This window comes from Cannabis sativa, chromosome 8 (genome assembly GCF_029168945.1).
Source record: "Cannabis sativa cultivar Pink pepper isolate KNU-18-1 chromosome 8, ASM2916894v1, whole genome shotgun sequence".
NCBI classification, from domain to species: domain Eukaryota; kingdom Viridiplantae; phylum Streptophyta; class Magnoliopsida; order Rosales; family Cannabaceae; genus Cannabis; species Cannabis sativa.
Window position 1 is genome coordinate 16085836 of NC_083608.1, and position 17016 is coordinate 16102851.

At 33.6% G+C, this 17016-nt stretch overlaps 3 protein-coding genes and 2 non-coding genes across 5 annotated transcripts; all 5 read right to left on the reverse strand.

Annotated features, from left to right (window-relative positions):
• Positions 1-3809: 3809 nt before the first annotated feature.
• LOC115701345 (protein BOLA1, chloroplastic) lies at positions 3810-4640 on the reverse strand. The gene is made up of 2 exons (XM_030629115.2): positions 4111-4640; positions 3810-4005 (listed from the first exon to the last, which is right to left on the reverse strand). The coding sequence occupies exon 1, from the start codon at positions 4445-4447 to the stop codon at positions 4121-4123; it is 327 nt and encodes a 108-aa protein (XP_030484975.1). The 5' UTR covers positions 4448-4640; the 3' UTR covers positions 3810-4005; positions 4111-4120.
• Positions 4587-4659, reverse strand: TRNAF-GAA (transfer RNA phenylalanine (anticodon GAA)). The gene has a single exon. It is a non-coding gene; the product is annotated as a tRNA-Phe (tRNA).
• A 1561-nt stretch (positions 4660-6220) lies between these two features.
• On the reverse strand, positions 6221-6293 carry TRNAF-GAA (transfer RNA phenylalanine (anticodon GAA)). The gene has a single exon. It is a non-coding gene; the product is annotated as a tRNA-Phe (tRNA).
• A 637-nt stretch (positions 6294-6930) lies between these two features.
• LOC115700743 (inactive protein RESTRICTED TEV MOVEMENT 2) lies at positions 6931-9393 on the reverse strand. Its single transcript, XM_030628377.2, has 2 exons — positions 8440-9393; positions 6931-7636 (listed from the first exon to the last, which is right to left on the reverse strand). The coding sequence occupies exons 1-2, from the start codon at positions 8546-8548 to the stop codon at positions 7116-7118; spliced, it is 630 nt and encodes a 209-aa protein (XP_030484237.2). The 5' UTR covers positions 8549-9393; the 3' UTR covers positions 6931-7115.
• A 356-nt stretch (positions 9394-9749) lies between these two features.
• On the reverse strand, positions 9750-16225 carry LOC115699156 (dolichyl-diphosphooligosaccharide--protein glycosyltransferase subunit STT3B). Its single transcript, XM_061102461.1, has 6 exons — positions 14984-16225; positions 14044-14580; positions 12140-12594; positions 11577-11699; positions 10585-10644; positions 9750-10197 (listed from the first exon to the last, which is right to left on the reverse strand). The coding sequence occupies exons 1-6, from the start codon at positions 15914-15916 to the stop codon at positions 10068-10070; spliced, it is 2238 nt and encodes a 745-aa protein (XP_060958444.1). The 5' UTR covers positions 15917-16225; the 3' UTR covers positions 9750-10067.
• Between the last annotated feature and the right edge of the window lie 791 nt (positions 16226-17016).

The following is a 17016-nucleotide window of genomic DNA, read 5'->3' on the forward strand; positions in this document are numbered from 1 at the left end:
CTTAGTACCATTGACATTAGGGGTGTGCATAAATCGATCCAATCCAATGAGAACCGACCGATCCAATTACAATCGACCGCCAAACATTGGATATCCAATTGTAATCGGATCGGATTGGATGTTATTTTTAAATATCCAATTGGATCGGATCGGATGGTGGATGGGGTATCTAAAAATCCAATACATCCAACATCCAGTCGAACTAATTAATATTTTTATTTAGTTTGGATGAGTAATTAGATTTTATATTGTTATACGTCAAATCTATATGTATATATGAAAATTAACATTAAAGCTTTACTTTTTTTTTTCTTGGATTGGATGGATCCAGTCCAATCCAATACATACTGGATCTAAAATATTGGATGGATCCGATCCGATCCAAAAAATTCTAGGTTTAAAATATTAGATAAACCCAAATTAAACAAATAAATATATATGAAATACATCCAATGGATAGAACCGATCCAATCCAACATCCAATGGATGTTGGATCGATTGGATGACGAAATTAATTGGATCGGATCGGATGGTAAAATCTAACATCCAATATATGATTGGATCGGATCTGGATAGGCCTAAAAACATTGGATGTGATCCAATGAACACCCCTAATTGACATACCCTTCAAGTCTATGCCCCCTGATTATGGTGGAAACAAGATTCCTCCACAAAGTGTAATTATTCCTATCAAGCTTAATCGAAAAAGGTTGAGTAAGAGTATTACCGAACGGGACATTGCTGAAACCTCCAGATCCGAAATGAACACCTTGTTGAGAAGAACCATTTGTGACCTGTGGGGAGCTGAGATGTTCTGCACCAGTATGACGTTCTCCTCTTTGTGGAGTTTGACTGTCACCAGTAGACATGGCGTTGGCCTCTGCTGGTTTTGCTCTGATACCAAGTGAAGAAAGGGCAGAAGATTTGGCTCAGCTCAATTAGAGACTGAGGGCAGATATTGTATTTATAGAACAGGGGAGCATAACAGCTCCAATGATTACACACAGAGAAATATGCCAGCTGGCATTACAATTGCATAACAAAAAAGGAAAAAGCAAATCAAATAAAGTAAGGGACAAAATAGAATAACAGAAAGAGAATCTCCAACAATGCAGGAGTATTAGGCAGTGAATGATTAAGTGATTAATTAGATGACTGATTAATCAATGAATTACTCTGTCTTAACAGCCAATACCAACTAGAATTTTTTTGGAGCTACATAGCTTAACCCATCACTATTTTTGTAATTATATGAGTAGTATAATGGTAATTGTATATATATAAAATTGTAATAAAGAGTGTAATATATAGTAATTATATAATAGTGATTTTATTAAGATTATGTAAACCAAACATAGAATGTGGAAGGGGATGGCCGAATGTGAATATTGTTGGCACAATATAAGCCACAACCATACCACTTCATCCAAATGCATCTCTCAGTCTTTACCCTCCATTGCTCTTTCCAACAAGAATATGATTGTTGATTCAATTGTGGAGGATATTAGAACTTGGTATTATTTATTGGTGTTGGAGCCATTATTAGTGTTTTTAATGCTAAGATTTAAGTATGTGTTGCTTTTGTGTAACAATGATGCTCATTAGCCAAATATGCATAGCTTTGTAATTGGTATTTTTTCTTCAAAAATATATATAATATTAGGCGAAATATAAATAAATTTGTTATCATCTCGTGAATTGAAACAATGTAAACTAGATATATATTTAGATGCTTATTAGATATTTGCTATTTTAATAAATAAAAAAATTGACAAATAATATTTTAAGGAGTTGTTGACAATTAACAATTGAAAGAAGATATAATATAATTTTGGAGAAGGGGAGCTTTTCAGTTTTTTTTTTTTTAATGAACTTTATTTGTATTAAACTATTTAGAATATTTTAAAAATTTATAAATAATCTTAAATAAATATAACAAAAGGGAATTATCCTATATATTGTTTTTTTAATTTTTTTTTTTTTTTCAAATTTATGGTTTGAGTTTTTAAAGTGGTTTCTCTGGTGCTTTCTATGTAGGTTGTTATACGATTTTTTTGTTGCGATTTAAGTTGCAGCGTTAGTTGCAATAAAGGTTTCTATGAATAATTCTGTAAAAATACAAAAAAAAAATATATATTTAAAAGTGTAAAAATAAAAAAATCCTATAACAAACTCAATCATAAAAAATAATATATTAAAAAACTCTCCTAAATACGAACACGGAAACACCCCTTTAGGAAACGTGCACTACATATTTTCCTGATTCAGCAAGATAAAAATATCAACTATTGTAGATATTTCACTCTGACATAAGAGTGTCTTCAATTTTTTTTAAAAAAAACATTGGAACTGAATTCAAACTCGTAACCTCTTTTTTGTTAAGAAAAATATAAACCATCGTTAGGCTATGTCTATCATCACAAAGTGTTCATATTTTGTAAGTAGAAAATGCTATGTAGTCAAAACAATGCTGTTGCCAAGTTTCTGTGAGTAATATGATAACATGGAAGAATACACAAGTTCTGCTGAAAAGTAATTTGGGTCTAAGTAACAAAAAGTTGCGTCTTGCCAAACTTTTACTTTGGAACAAAATAATACAACCAAAATTGCAGTCCATTCAGAAGTAGAAGTCTACCATTGTTAGGTTATACATGAAAAGTGTTTCAAGGCACTATTGGCAATCTTTCATATACAGCAACTAAACTATCCTGGTTTGGAAGATTCACGGGAGCAGATCCACAAGATTAGGATCACTCTCTCTTCCAAGAATGCCAATAACCTTAAAAAAATGTGTTAATTGTGCCAATGACCCCTGCAAATGGTGCCCCGACCCGTGATAAAATTTGAGCTTTGTGTTCAGCTCCAGTGTCCACGCAAACGAGATTCAACCTCTTCAATCTTCAGCTCCCTAGAAGTGTCTAAACAGACCCAGTGCAGTGCAGAGGTGGAAGTTACAATAGCAGATTCTTTAAATCTGCAAGACTGCCACATTCTATACTATGTCTATATATTATTATATCTCATCAACAAAATATTTTGACACTCAAAGCTTTCCATTGGCTTGGGACTACAATGATATGATGACTACACCACGAACGGCATAGTACTTTAGCCAGACTTGGTTCTTCTGGTTTATTTGAAATTAAACTGCTTTGTGGTGAGGAATATTGTTTGCCTTGCATTAAGAAGACATTTTAATTATTAAAATAGGTTACCCTAACAACAAATAAACAATAAGTAAAAATTCAGAGTTCGTGTATCTAAATAGCTATGCACAACAAGAAGCCATATAGAGGGTATTGAAGTGTGTGTGGGGGGGTTCATGGGATAGAAAAAAATAGCTATACCCAACCAGTTGTTAATAGGCCATAAAAGCTAGTAACTATACCAACTGACCAACATGATTATGGAAGCTGATCATTATACTTCAGTCATCTTCTATGTCAGTAGTAGGTTGCCAATCTATAATCTACATGGGGTTTGGTTTGCTGGGCTTTTAGAAGCCACTTTTGGGTTTCTGAAAGTCTAAAAGCAGTTACTTTAACTGCTGTTTAGGTTTCTAGCTAGTTTCAATTTTTAGCTCTGAAAAACTCAATTGCAAGAAGCAAGCTTTAGCAAAGAGAGATTCTTCAGAAGCTAAAAGCAGAAGTAAAAATCCAGCAAACTAGTCCCATAAACTAGCAGTGAGAAGACTCCAGGCACTGTCTATTGTCTTTACTCTAATGTAACTATGTAACTTTAACATTTGGACATATCTCATATGGGAATTTCGTAGTAATACATATCTATATTAGTCATGCACAATGAAATCATAAAAACTGAAACCATGCATATATTAGTTCTTATAAACAGAATCTACAGATAAATTTGCTGACCAAAAATATAGATATATAATTTCATCAAATACGTTTAACCATGTTCAGTTCAAACAAAGTCTTTGAAAGTAGTCATCTCATATTCTCATTGCATTGCATTGAAAGAGTCTCGATCAAAACCGTGAGATTCCTATGAATAATAAGTTGAATCAATTATTAAAAAATTGCATCAAAACCCAATCAACACAAATCAAAATCTTCACATAAAAAGATAAGAGAGAGAGAGTAGGGATACTTTGCTATGGCTATTTGGAGGCGCGTTCGATCTCCACTGGTGTCTTGGCAACGATAGAGAGAGCGTGAAGACCAGAGTTAAGCTCGTCTGCAAGAGCATCGTAGACCAAACGATGTCGTTTGACAAGGCTCTGACCTTCGAATTTGGGGGAGACAATCTTGAGATTGAAATGAGTCTCGCCGGCGGCGGCGTTAGGGTTGGCTTTGACGGCGGCATGACCAGCGTGTTGGTAGGAAACGTCTTCAATCTCAAGAAGGCTTGCTTCCAAGGCAGATTGGAGCTTTGACCTCATCCTACTGGCTCTCGTTATTAATCCCTTGCCCCCAATCGACGCCATTTTTGTATTTCCAAAGCTTGCTTCTCTTGATGATGAATTGATGATAACTCACAATCGAGATAAACAATCACAATTCTCGACTGGATATTTGATTTTTAAAAAAAAAAAAAAATTAAAAAGAAAAACAATTAAAAGAGATTGCGGTGAACGTGGATCGAACACGTGACCTTCAGATCTTCAGTCTGACGCTCTCCCAACTGAGCTATCCCCGCAACTTAATAAACAGTAAATTAAAAATAATATATATTACAATCGATATATATACAATATTACCAAATTACCATATTTTCAAAGGCTAATTAGTAATTTTTTCTCCTGAACTTCGACATGTAGTAAATCGTGTCCCCTGAACTTTTTTTACCGTTAAAAATTCCCCCGAACTATTGAGATTGTTAAATTTAAAGACTTTTGTCTAATTTAATTCAATTTTACTGTTACAGTGATTGTTTATGTACTAAACCATGCTCTCCGAACTTTGATAATGCCCCTCAAACTTTGATATGTACTAAATCATGCCCCTTGAACTTTTATCCATGTTAGAATTTTTTTACTAAAATTAGACAAAAGTTCTTAAATTTAACAATCTCAATAATTCGGGAGGAATTTTTTACGGCCAAAAAAATTCAGGGGGCAAGATTTAGTACATGTCAAAGTTCAGGGACAAAAATTACTAATTAGCCTATTTCAAATTAAGGTTTTTTTGAAGTGACACTTTTTTTTTAATAAAAATGCTTTCATTCATCAAAAAGAATCTTCAAATATAGCTTAAATTATGGGCGTCCGTGAGTTTTGGCTATTTTTTAAGCTAAATTGTACATTCCATTTTTACACTCAAACCGTGAGCACTGCAGATCTCAAAACTACAAAGCATGAACAATTTATACTATTGTTAAATAAATAAGCAATATATTATAATTTCACTAACACAATAAAAATATACAACGTTATTAAAGTTTCAACAACACTCCAATTTTTTTTTTTTATTTTGAAACAAGAGCACTCCAATTTATAATACAACAAAATTCAAACTAATACTAAAATATATATTATATACCCAATCTTTTAGGACATGGCCAAAAAACTAAAAAAATAATATTTAACGTTTTAAACTCCACCAAATATGTTACTTATTATATTTATATATACAACTTTTAGAACATAAAAAAAAAAAAAAAGATAATGTTAAAATCTTATTTTATATAAATTATTGTTAAAGTGAGTAAACAATACTTAATTATATTAGTTTACATAAAATATTGTAACAACTTTAGCTAAAAAAACACTCTAGTTAAGAAGTGAGCTTGTGGATTGTTTTACAAAATGCAAATAGACATTAGCCAGATAATAATTAATCAAAGTTTTACAATTTTTAAAATTAAAATGTTTTTTGTCTTTATATTTCAAAGCAAATTTCTTTTTCAGTTTTACAAAAATTCACATGGCAACACTCAATAACTTAAATTGTAACTCAAATTCATCTAATAATCCAGCAACCAACTAAAGTAACAACTTTAACCATAAAAATGAAAAAAAAAATAACATGTACAATAATTCTCCTAAAATTAAGTTACTTTAAGTTAATTAACTTTAACAAAGCTACTGTCCAACGCAGATTGGCTCTCGTTTTTAATCCATTGCCTTGCCCCCAATCCACGCCATTTTTCTCTTTCCAAAGCTTTCTTCTGATAATAACTCACCATCGAGTTAAACAATCACAATTCTCGACTGGATATTTGATTTTTTTTAAAAAAAAAAAAAAGAACGAAAAGAGATTGCGGTGAACGTGGATCGAACACGTGACCTTCAGATCTTCAGTCTGACGCTCTCCCAACTGAGCTATCCCCGCAATTTGTAAAGTAAATCATATTTGTAAATTCTTAACTGATTTTGATTAATCAGTTTCATGATATTTGTCAAACTTTTACGAAATAAAGCTAATCATGCAATTCAGGTTTGACTTTCGTTGTTTATTGTTGTCAATTTTTTGTGTTAATTATAACATACATATTTACAATAATTAATTAGTTAGAAATGCAAGTGTATTGAAAATAATATACTACCATCAAAATATATGTATATATACAATGCAATATTACCATATTTCAAATTGATGTGACACCATTTTTTTTATTATTATTGAATAAAGGTGCTTTCATATTCATCAAAAAGAATCCGCCAATATAGCAGAAATTTCCTACAAAGTTACAATAATCTTATGAAACACTAGCCAACAACACGATTTGCGGATTGTTTTACAAAATGCAAATAGACATTAGCGAGACAAAAATTAATCAAAGTTTTACAATCCTTAAAACTAATGTGACACTACTTTAAGTAGTCTGCAAAATTTACTTAATGTTAATTAATTTACTTTATTAACAAAACTACTGTCCGATTAAAAATAGCAGCAGGGTCTGTATGATTGGTGTGGTAGAGTACTTTAAAAAAGTATGTGACATATATTATGGTTGCTAATATAAATACTTGGAAATATAATGTATGACATAAATATAATGAGCATATTATAATGTATACAATACACATCATATAATTTTCCAAGCTTACATATTTAGATAGTAATAGTATTAGAGATTGGGTGTAGTAATTTTGCAACATAATGAATAATAAAATAAAATTTGTCCCAAAACATCATCATCTACTGATCTAGCTAATTTGTAGGAGTTGATGATGATGATGATGGGTGTTTATAAACATAATTGGCTCCAGAAACGGCAAGAACAAGCACAACTGCAGCAACTGTAGCAGCAAATCGAAACACAGATGAATTCTTATTCTTATTACTATTATTATTATTTTGTGAGGATGATGATGATAATTTTGCTGGTTGTGTAGTTCTACAACTCTTTTGTTGTTGATGCTCATCAATATTATCATCGTCAGAACGACGTCGTTGGTGAAGATTTTGATCATGCGGTTGTGGTGTAGTGATGATGGGAGAATCATGATCTTGATGAGGTGAGGGGAATGATAATTTCTTAGGCATAGTAATGGTGAGAACCCCAGCAGAGAATCTAGCTCGAATGCCGTAGTCAGTGCAATCTTCAGGGAGTTTTAGTTGTTTGGTGAATCGGCTCCATGTTTTGGTACCTTCGTCCACAAGTCGTTGCCCACTTATGGTTACTATTCTTTCATTGTTTATTTGAACCCTCAATTGGTCTTTTTGGAAACCTACCTTATGCATATTGTATGTATTAGGACACCAAAATCAATACATATATATATAATATAAGATGGAGTGATACCCTCAACCTCTTATTATAATTTAATCTCCATACTTGAAAATACATGTTGGACTATTTTTTAGAAAAAAAAAAATTATAACGGTGTTTGTTATAGTTATAACATCTTCCTTGTAAAATTTTGAAAAACTTTGAATAATTTACATTGCCGAAAATAGGTTTAAAAATTTTCGAACACGTGTTGTAAATTGGAATAATATAAACTTTGTTTTTCGGTACTGTAAACTATTGAGAATTATTAAAAAATTTACAGAGATTATAATGTAACCATAACGAATACTGCTACAAAAGTTACTGAGATGAGTTCAATAGTGAGGGAGGAATGGAAAAAAAGAAGAGAGCATAGGTTTGAACTCAATACTCAAAAAATATTAGTAAATTGTAATACCATTACACTATAAAAAAACTAAAAAAAATTAATGAATACCTCTAAAAAAAATTGTAAACAAATATTACAATTATTGTAAATTCTTATTATTATTATTATTATTATTATTACTAAGTAGGATTGTTTTCCATGTTGTGTTATTGAACAAATAGGTTAAGTTTTATCCTTGAAATGTTTGTATGATAGAGATGCTTAATTTCCAAGTACAACAACTATTGAAAATGTGTCTTTCTTTGTTTTACGTTTGTTACAATATCTTATTTTAGAATGACAAATATGTTGTTATATATGTTTATTGCATATGATGAAAGTGAATAGAAAGTATTAGGATAAGAAAAAAGAACCGTGGAGATGGATGGCAATGCTGTAGCTTTGTTCATCTCTTTGCCAAGCGCAATAAGGCTCGAAATCCACGTACGTATCAGCTATGGTGGCTGCTGTTGTTGTTTCCATTTGGCCTTCCTCTTCACCTCTTTTATTCCTTTGTAATTGTATGATCAAATTTTATGGGAATTACTCTTGTTCTTGTACAATATAGAATACTATATATTTATAGTATTTGGTTGGTTGGTTGGCTTGAAGTGGAGGTTACTTACTTTTCTTGGTTGTGTTTGTTAGATGAGAATTATTCCTCTTTGGCTTGATATACAGGATATGAGATGAGAGAGAAGGATATACTTTCTCCCTCTAGGGAGTCTTTCTTATGGCAATTGCAAATACAGTATTGATGATATTTGATATTATTTGTTTGAGGTTATTCTTTTTGTGAATTTAGTCTCTCAAATGTAATAATATTCTTGCCCTCCTCAACAGTTGCTCACACACATGAAGAAACTAGCTTTGAAATTATTGATAATTAACTTGATATAACTATTTGTGTGATTCTTTCTTACTACTTCACTTACTATAAAAATACCGATTTAGTCCCCAAAATATTAAAAAGAAACCCCATGGGAGAGAGTGGAAGAGATAAGTGGAATCCATTGTTCGAAAAAAGGATGGAGATGAGAGTTGGAAGAAGACTTTCCTCCTCCAAATCTCAAAAATCTAATTGTCCCAAATTTTGCAAGGATTTAAGAAGACAAAATAGATATACCAAGTATCAAATTATTCTTAAAAAAATAATAAATATTTATATTAAAAAAAATATTATGGTAATTTTAACAACTAATTTCCTCTCCGTCCTTTCAAATACAACACAAAAGAGAATTACTATCCTCTCCATCCTTCTTAACTCTCCCTCCATGTTACTCTCCATCCATCCTACTCTCCCTCATTCCTCCCAAACATTCCCTAAGAGTTGTTTATATTACCAATGGCCAAATCAACTGAAAATTTAAAAATTGTACACAGATTTCTCTTGAGATAATCATGTTTGAGAGAAAGGTGCTTTGATACTTCAAAAATGGTAAGATTTTCTCATTGAAAAAGGAAAAAGAAAGAAAGATCCTAAATGATAATATCCACATAATAAAAGAGTCCAAATTTTTCAAATACAAAGTAGTGTTGTTATGTACACATTCATACGTGGACTGGAGATTCAGAGAGTATATTCACAGCTAAGAACAGCTGCAATATTTCATCTTTTATTTTTGTGTGAAATATTAACTTGCACACATCAAAGAGAACATTCCCACTCCATTTTCATTAAGACTGATTCAAAAGAAGAGCACTGAATTTATAATTAGTGTAAAACTCGAAGTTGCACAAAACCAATGAGTTACATTCGGAATCTGAACTGTTTCTCAACGGTACACAATCAAGCAACACCGTTTACTTAAATGTGAAAAAGAAGATATCCAAAAATGGGATTTTGGAACACTTGAAGAGCCTTGGCTACTAAAATCTGAGAAACTATGTTTAACTATCACTACAACTATGTTTCAAGACTCTAACCTCTTGAGAGCGGTTTTATCTACCACCTCCTTTCTCTAACACACGGGCATAAGCACGACACGAAGAGAAGAAATACTCACCACCTGTTGTTAGGAGGTTTGACTTTATAAATACGAACAATCCAATTAGATGTTGTGAATGCCTCTTCCAAGTGTTCTAGTTTAATATCCTTATTTCCAATTTCAACCCCTCTTGCACGATCATACCTGTTAGCACCCAAAAACATGAAGGAAACAAACAGTAGTGAGTTAATATGGATATTCCGCAGATATTAAAACATGGGATCAGGCTAACTGAGAAATAGAGACAATGGGAACTGGAAGGTAGAGTTCTTAAAGAGTTTAGTTTGAGAATCTTTAGCATTACTTTTTGCTTTTATAGAAAAGAAAAGGTGAAAAGTAATGCAACAAGTTTGGGTATCCTTAAAACTGAGACGGCATAAATGTCCTTGAGTTCATGTCCCATGTAAAAGAAATATGCTTTAACACTGTTATCACACACTTTAGATGAAACACAATGTGTGAAATGAGAGCATACATCATATATGATTACTACCACATTTTTACAAAATAAATTCAAGATAATGAGCTTACCCAGGGGGTTTTCCATATTCTGTCGTCAGCTCTCCAAACCGGTAGTATGATAATTTGTACCTAATAACCACACACAAAGAGGAAAAGAACAGATTATCATTGTGTATTTGTACCTAAAACCATAAACAGAATTTTTATCTTTGTGTATTTGAATGTGAGGGTGTAAAAACCTTGCAATGTGACCAATTGAAAAGGACACCATAAAAATTTCAAGAATCCGCTTATGTTCATGAATAGAATATCCCATAGGAAAAAGTAACAAGATTTTTTAGTCTATGACAATAATATCAACCAACAAATTTGATAATGACACTGATAAGTAGGCCACAATTATGAATGTTTTTAAAGTGTGTAGTAAACATTTCCCCTTCTTTTCTTTTTTTCCCATTTTGGGTGAAAAAAGGTATTCAACATAGTAAAAATAAATAAATGAACTTATGTTAGATGGGGAGGATGCAAAATAGACTTCTATTTTTTTCCCTCTTTTTCTTTCCCTTTCCACTTCTTGAACTTTATTTGAGCGCCAAAAAGGTATGATGTGCTTTAATAGATTTTAATGAAACTTGTCTTGTGAGGTTGCAGTGGCCGGTGTGGGAGATCTAAGGATATACTGGTTTGGACTTTGGTTTGCAGGTTCAACAGAAAAGGACTGTTGGAAATTTGGTTTATAAGAAACATGAATTCAGTTCTTGAAATAAAACAAGCAAAGGAAGACCCAGAAATCCACTGGAGTTAACAAAAACAGACTCGCGAATTTCAATTTCCATAATTCATAATTTAGTTTTCTAGGTTTAATAATGGCTGTACATTATAAATTGTTCTTTTAAAAGGCACGTAGGGAGATGTTCCAACATATGGAGGAAGAAATTAGTACAACAAGAACAAGTTCGATACAAGAGAACACATATTCATGAGTAGATTTTTTTCATAAAAAGTGTACCATGCAATGACATGAATGGATTAATGAGATACCAAAGTTTAAGGAGACTTACATGAGACAGTTCAACATCTTCGGAGCTGCACCCTTGTCAACACGATACTCTCCATTAACAAGGTAGTCGGGCTCTTTAATTACAGGAAACACTCCACCACCGATTCTCACCATCCACAAAAACCTAGTATGAAGTAATTCCATCATTATATGTCTAATGTTAACTTGTAAAAGTGTAAAACAACAAAAACAACTAAAAATTAATAATAATAATCTCAGTTCATTTAAGTTTCACGAGTAAAAGTAATATATTGTCAAGATCTAAATATATATCATCAAAAGAAAAGGGACTACAGGGGATCTCCCATAGCACTAAAGCGGAGGAGGAGACCCAGAGAGGGAGTTACTGAATGACCCAGTTCAATTATATAATAAAAAAATCGACGCTAAGCACGTTACACAAAGATATCTGACAGCCCATATATTGTTTACACTTTTTTGTTAAAGTTGGAAAACAAGCATATTCAAATCAAAATTAGTAGCAAACTACATGCCTCTAAAAGTTAGTCCAATATTGATCATTTTGTTAAAATTAATGGAATATGTAATTTTGTATGGCCTTACTTGTTAATGTCATCAGAAGAATAACCAGTCACACCACCAAATACAACTAAAACATAATCAACATCAAGTGATCTCATTATGTCATAAGCCTCATCTTCATAAGATGACATTGCACGTCCAACAGTAGCAATGTGTGTATTATTCCAGGTGTTGTTGTCAACTATAACAGTTCTGTTTCCCATTGCAGTGATCTGATACCCATAATCCCACCATGACATCACCTTAGCATCCTGAGGAGTATTTTGACGAAGCCAAAAGTATGCCTCACGATAATCATCAAAAATGACTCTGTTGCCATGGGCACCCCTTGCAGCCAAGACAATCGAAGGAGATGAGTATGCTTCTGATGTCACCCAGGTACAGTGGGTGGCATACGTACTGAGCAAGTAAAATGCACCGAAAAGTAGGGCTATAGCACCATTTCTTTGGAAAGGCTGAGACTGATCAATGGAAACCTGTTTGTACGACAAAATGTGAGCAACGCTACTGACTGTATATCAATATTCTAGAACTAACTATAGTTAAAACACCAAAGCAAGATAAGAAAATAGATGTTTCATAAACATTAAATGATCAAAAAGAAGAACCAAACAATATAAAATTTCCATTTTAAAAATGAAGATAAAAATATATCCTTATTTGAAGATTACTATCTACAAAGTAAAGCATATATTAGATTAGTGTTTTGCTTTAACAACTCTGTTTTCAATTTTACTTTATTTTATTTTTTAAGCTTTTGGCCCTGGATGTTCGAAGGGGAGACCTCCAAGTGGCCCCAAGGTTTTTTGTGACTGTGGGGCTTCGAACCTTGAAACAAATGCCTACCTAGCTCTTTCCAACACTCCTCCTTACCACTAGGCCACCTCTTGGGGTTACTCTGTTTTTAAAATTATATTCAACAGGAAAAATAAGAAACGAAATAACCAAATAAAAGATAAGAAGCGCAAACACTACAGCTAAAGCTAAACAAACTAGTGCACAAGGGCAAGATACCAATTCTTTTAATCCTTGAAAGCACTTAAGTTACAAGTGTTTTCCCCTTGATTAACCCCTACTGAGACCCTCTTTCTTTTGAAACACTTACAAACCAAAGTTTTACCAAGCCACTCCACGATAACAGACCATGATCATTTACAGTCACAGATAGGAAATTCATGTTATCATCTATGACCAAACTTTCACCAAATAGTTGTCAAATGATTCGAGTGTCAATACCTCTCTTAACTATTATATCCCAAAAATTTCATTTCCTACCCCATCTAGACCAGCAAATAATAAATTCTAGAAAGAAAGAGCTTCACCACAACCAGATCACTAACCTGCATTCAAGTTTTCTATTTGATTCCAACCTAGCAAGAAAGGAGCTTCTAATGAAACTGATCACTGATTGTCTTGACATTGATAATAGACAATATTCAATGCAAATAACTTAGATTTCTTAATTGTGAAGTCTTATAATACTAGCTGAGTAGTGAGTACAGAACATACAACAGCAAGTGTACATAGCATTTGGTTCAACTCTTCTTACAATTTTGAAAAGAGAACATTTCCAAAAATAGCATAAATAAATTGACAATAAGAAAAATTGAAGTGGAAAAATATAAACATATTGTATTAATATATGTATACATTAGTTAATTTATAATCATAACTCCAAAAGAACAAGCGCATATCATTTTAAATCCTCGTTATTGTATATCACCTCCAACTCAACTTAACCCAACGAAATGTTTAACAGCATGTAACGCAGTTCATAAACGTTTTGGACTTTAGGACGTTAAGTAGAAGCTTGCACTAGTATATGATTAAATATTCCTAGTACATGTCTGTAGCAAAAGGTTCTTTCTAATAACATAAACAATTAGGCATAAATCAAAATTCAAAACAAAAGATTCAGGTCTAACCTTGGAAGAGCTTTTAACACTACCAGTTCCTTTACTAGAACCAGTCTGAGAAGCCTTATTACTTGACCTTAACAACTGTGTCAAATTCTTCACTGTTGCAGACACAGCAATGGCACTAATAAGGCAAACCGCTGGTGTAGCAACAAGAATTAACCGAACCATAACACCGGCAAAATACATGCTTGTGAGCCCATACATTACAATAAATATCGTCGCATCTGATAGCCGTTTGAAGCAAAAATAGAGACCTGCTGGGAAAAGGAAAAGAAGGATGTGAAAATCAAACATGAAAGATGACCACGCTGTTGGTTGATGCTCCGAGACGGATGCGATAATTGGGATGTGATCCTTTGCATAAGTAGGATCAAGCAAAGAATAAAATCTTCCAGTCCATGGAGATATATAACCCGATGCCATGCCAACTCCCAAAGCAAGACCACCAACACCAACAGCAGAGGTAACAGTGATCCTCAAGAAGGCTTGGAATAATTTTGTGTCACTTAACATGTACTTAACCCAGTCCAGAAAATAAAACACCTAAGCAAAAATAATCCAAATTAGCCCAAGAAATTGAATCAGGAAATTAAACAAAGAAAAAATTGGAATGGCTCAAATAATCCGTACAATTGTGCCTTATGCATAAAACCAATAAACTAACCATTTCAAATACTAAAATTTAAAAAATAACCTCACTTAATTTACTCAATGTGACCAAGATGGTCGCACAATGTAAATTTATAGTCGTTTTGCGACCATAATGGTTGTTTATGGTCGCAGAGTATAATTCATCGTTTTTGCGAACTTAGAAGATTATTTTGCTAAAAAAAATTTTTGTAAAGTTATTTTGCTAATAAAAAATTTCATGCTTTTTTCTACAAAACACTCTTTCAGGAAAAACTAGCAAGATAAGACCTTTGATACTCGAATAACATGAGCAAACCTGAATCAAGAAGAAGACTCCCATGGCAGCCATATGCTCCCCAGACTGAACATGCTGAAAACCCACAAACCGAATTTGCATAGCTAGCAACATTCCCACCACGTACATACAATTATAAGCAACGTACAATCTCATTGAGTACCTCCCAGTGACCAACAACACCAACACGTAAAGAGGAATCAAATTAATGATAAACACATAACCACCCCAAGCGGAAACCATGTAAAAGTAGCCAAAAGCCGAAGCCAGAGACCAAGCCAACGAACCAGTATTAACGGCTTTCACAAACAAGTAGAACGTCAGCAACAAAGCAAAGATCGCAACACCCTCATTGTCATAAGACCCAGCTACTGATCTCGAGATATAACCAGGGCAAATTGCGATCAATGCCGCAGCAACTAGACCCGCCCCTGTGTCCCAAATCTCTTTCCCGAATAAATACGCCACCACAGTCGTGTTGGAGGCGAAAAAAGGCGCGGTCAAGACGCAGACTTCGCGAATATGAACGGTGAAACGGAGAAATCTGAGCGTCCAATAGATGAACGCAGCGGTGACCATTAGCCCCGGATACAAGGTCCCGCCAATGATCCGGCCGAGAGGGTACCAACTCTCGGAGTCAAACCAATTCCAGAACTCATAAAAACCCTTCTCAGTCAAGTAAACAGTGGTCCGGTAGTTAAAGTAAGGGTCAAATTCATGGATCATGGACTCATAACGAAGAACACTGAACAATCGAGTGATGAATGCCAAGATGTAGACAAGGCCTAGAATTGAGACTCGGATCAGGAGCTCCTGTTGCTTGGTCTTGAGCTTGAAAGACTTGAGGGAAAAATGGGTGAGCAGATCGGGCTTAAGATTAGCCGGGGTAGATGAGGAGGACCCAGATTTGGTAGTGGTGCCGTTGACCGGCTCGGGCTGGGCCTTCGCCACCATGATTGGGAGAAAAGAAAAGAAAATGGAATTTGAATTAAGTTTTTATGAATTGGGAGATTATGCTTTTGGGGAGTGGGACTACACAAGTGATTCTGCCATTGGAGGAGCACTAAATAAGAGCTTTAAACCCTAAAGAAATAAATAGGAGAAGCAGTACTTCTGAGCCTCATCCACGGTACGGCCTATACGGAGACAGATTTTGGCGAGATCTGAAAACTGAAATTGAGCGAGTTGTGTGTGTGTGTGTGTGAGTGAGTGAGAGCAACTCATTGTTTTTTTTTTTTTTAATAATAATTATAATAAAATACTTTTGTGAATATTCATTATTTATTTTTTTGGTAAATACTATTTTGAATATTGTGTTTTGCAAAAGCTACTAATTGGGATTTTTTGTTTTGTTAAATGATAAAATAAACCATGTATTTCTAAAATTGTATAAATAGGACTTGAACTGATTTTTGTCAACATTAAACTGAATAATAATCTAATCTAAAGATGTTATGACAAAACTAGTTACATTTTTTGTATCTGTTCGTGTTAAGAATTGTCTTAAAGTTGGTTATGTTAACAAATAAAATTGTTGAAAATTAAGCACAGTGTCCTATTTTTACTATTTTGGAAAATATAGAATTTGTTATCCCAAATTTTGCACTCTGACGTGGCATCACGAGAATGGTGACACGTGAAGTCCACTTGGAGCATTTGCTCGGGAAGATAGACCGAGCAGGATGCCTCGCTGGCACATCCTGAATAAGATATTCAGCGATCCGTGCAGAGCATCCAACACTTAGCGAATTCAGCTTTCGCATCATGAGTCATCAGCTCAATCCATATAACTCAGGGATCAACTTACGTGGATATGGCATACACATAATCCCACTATCAGTGTATTCAGCCTCAATCCCACGATCCTTGCATTCAGCATTGATCACACGATCTTTCTGTTTATGTGCATTGTAACGAGAGAGGAAACTCTTCCTCCTCAAGTTTCTCAGCCCTATAAATAGTGAGGAATGTTCACTGGACAAGGGACCGAGAGATTGAAAGTCGATACGCAGCTAAGCTAAGACTATATTATTATCTAAGAATTATATATTCAG

Excerpts from the sequence above, each read along its gene's own strand:
- LOC115701345 (XM_030629115.2), bottom strand. The coding sequence starts at position 4,447 with ATGGCGTCGATTGGGGGCAAGGGATTAATAACGAGAGCCAGTAGGATG.
- LOC115700743 (XM_030628377.2), bottom strand. The coding sequence starts at position 8,548 with ATGGAAACAACAACAGCAGCCACCATAGCTGATACGTACGTGGATTTC. Across the intron at positions 7,637-8,439 it reads CATTGCCATCCATCTCCACG|GTTTCCAAAAAGACCAATTG; the intron begins GTTCTTTTTTCT and ends TGCATAAGGTAG.
- LOC115699156 (XM_061102461.1), bottom strand. The coding sequence starts at position 15,916 with ATGGTGGCGAAGGCCCAGCCCGAGCCGGTCAACGGCACCACTACCAAA. Across the intron at positions 10,645-11,576 it reads AAGATGTTGAACTGTCTCAT|GTACAAATTATCATACTACC; the intron begins GTAAGTCTCCTT and ends TGTGGTTATTAG. Across the intron at positions 10,198-10,584 it reads GAATATGGAAAACCCCCTGG|GTATGATCGTGCAAGAGGGG; the intron begins GTAAGCTCATTA and ends GGGTGCTAACAG.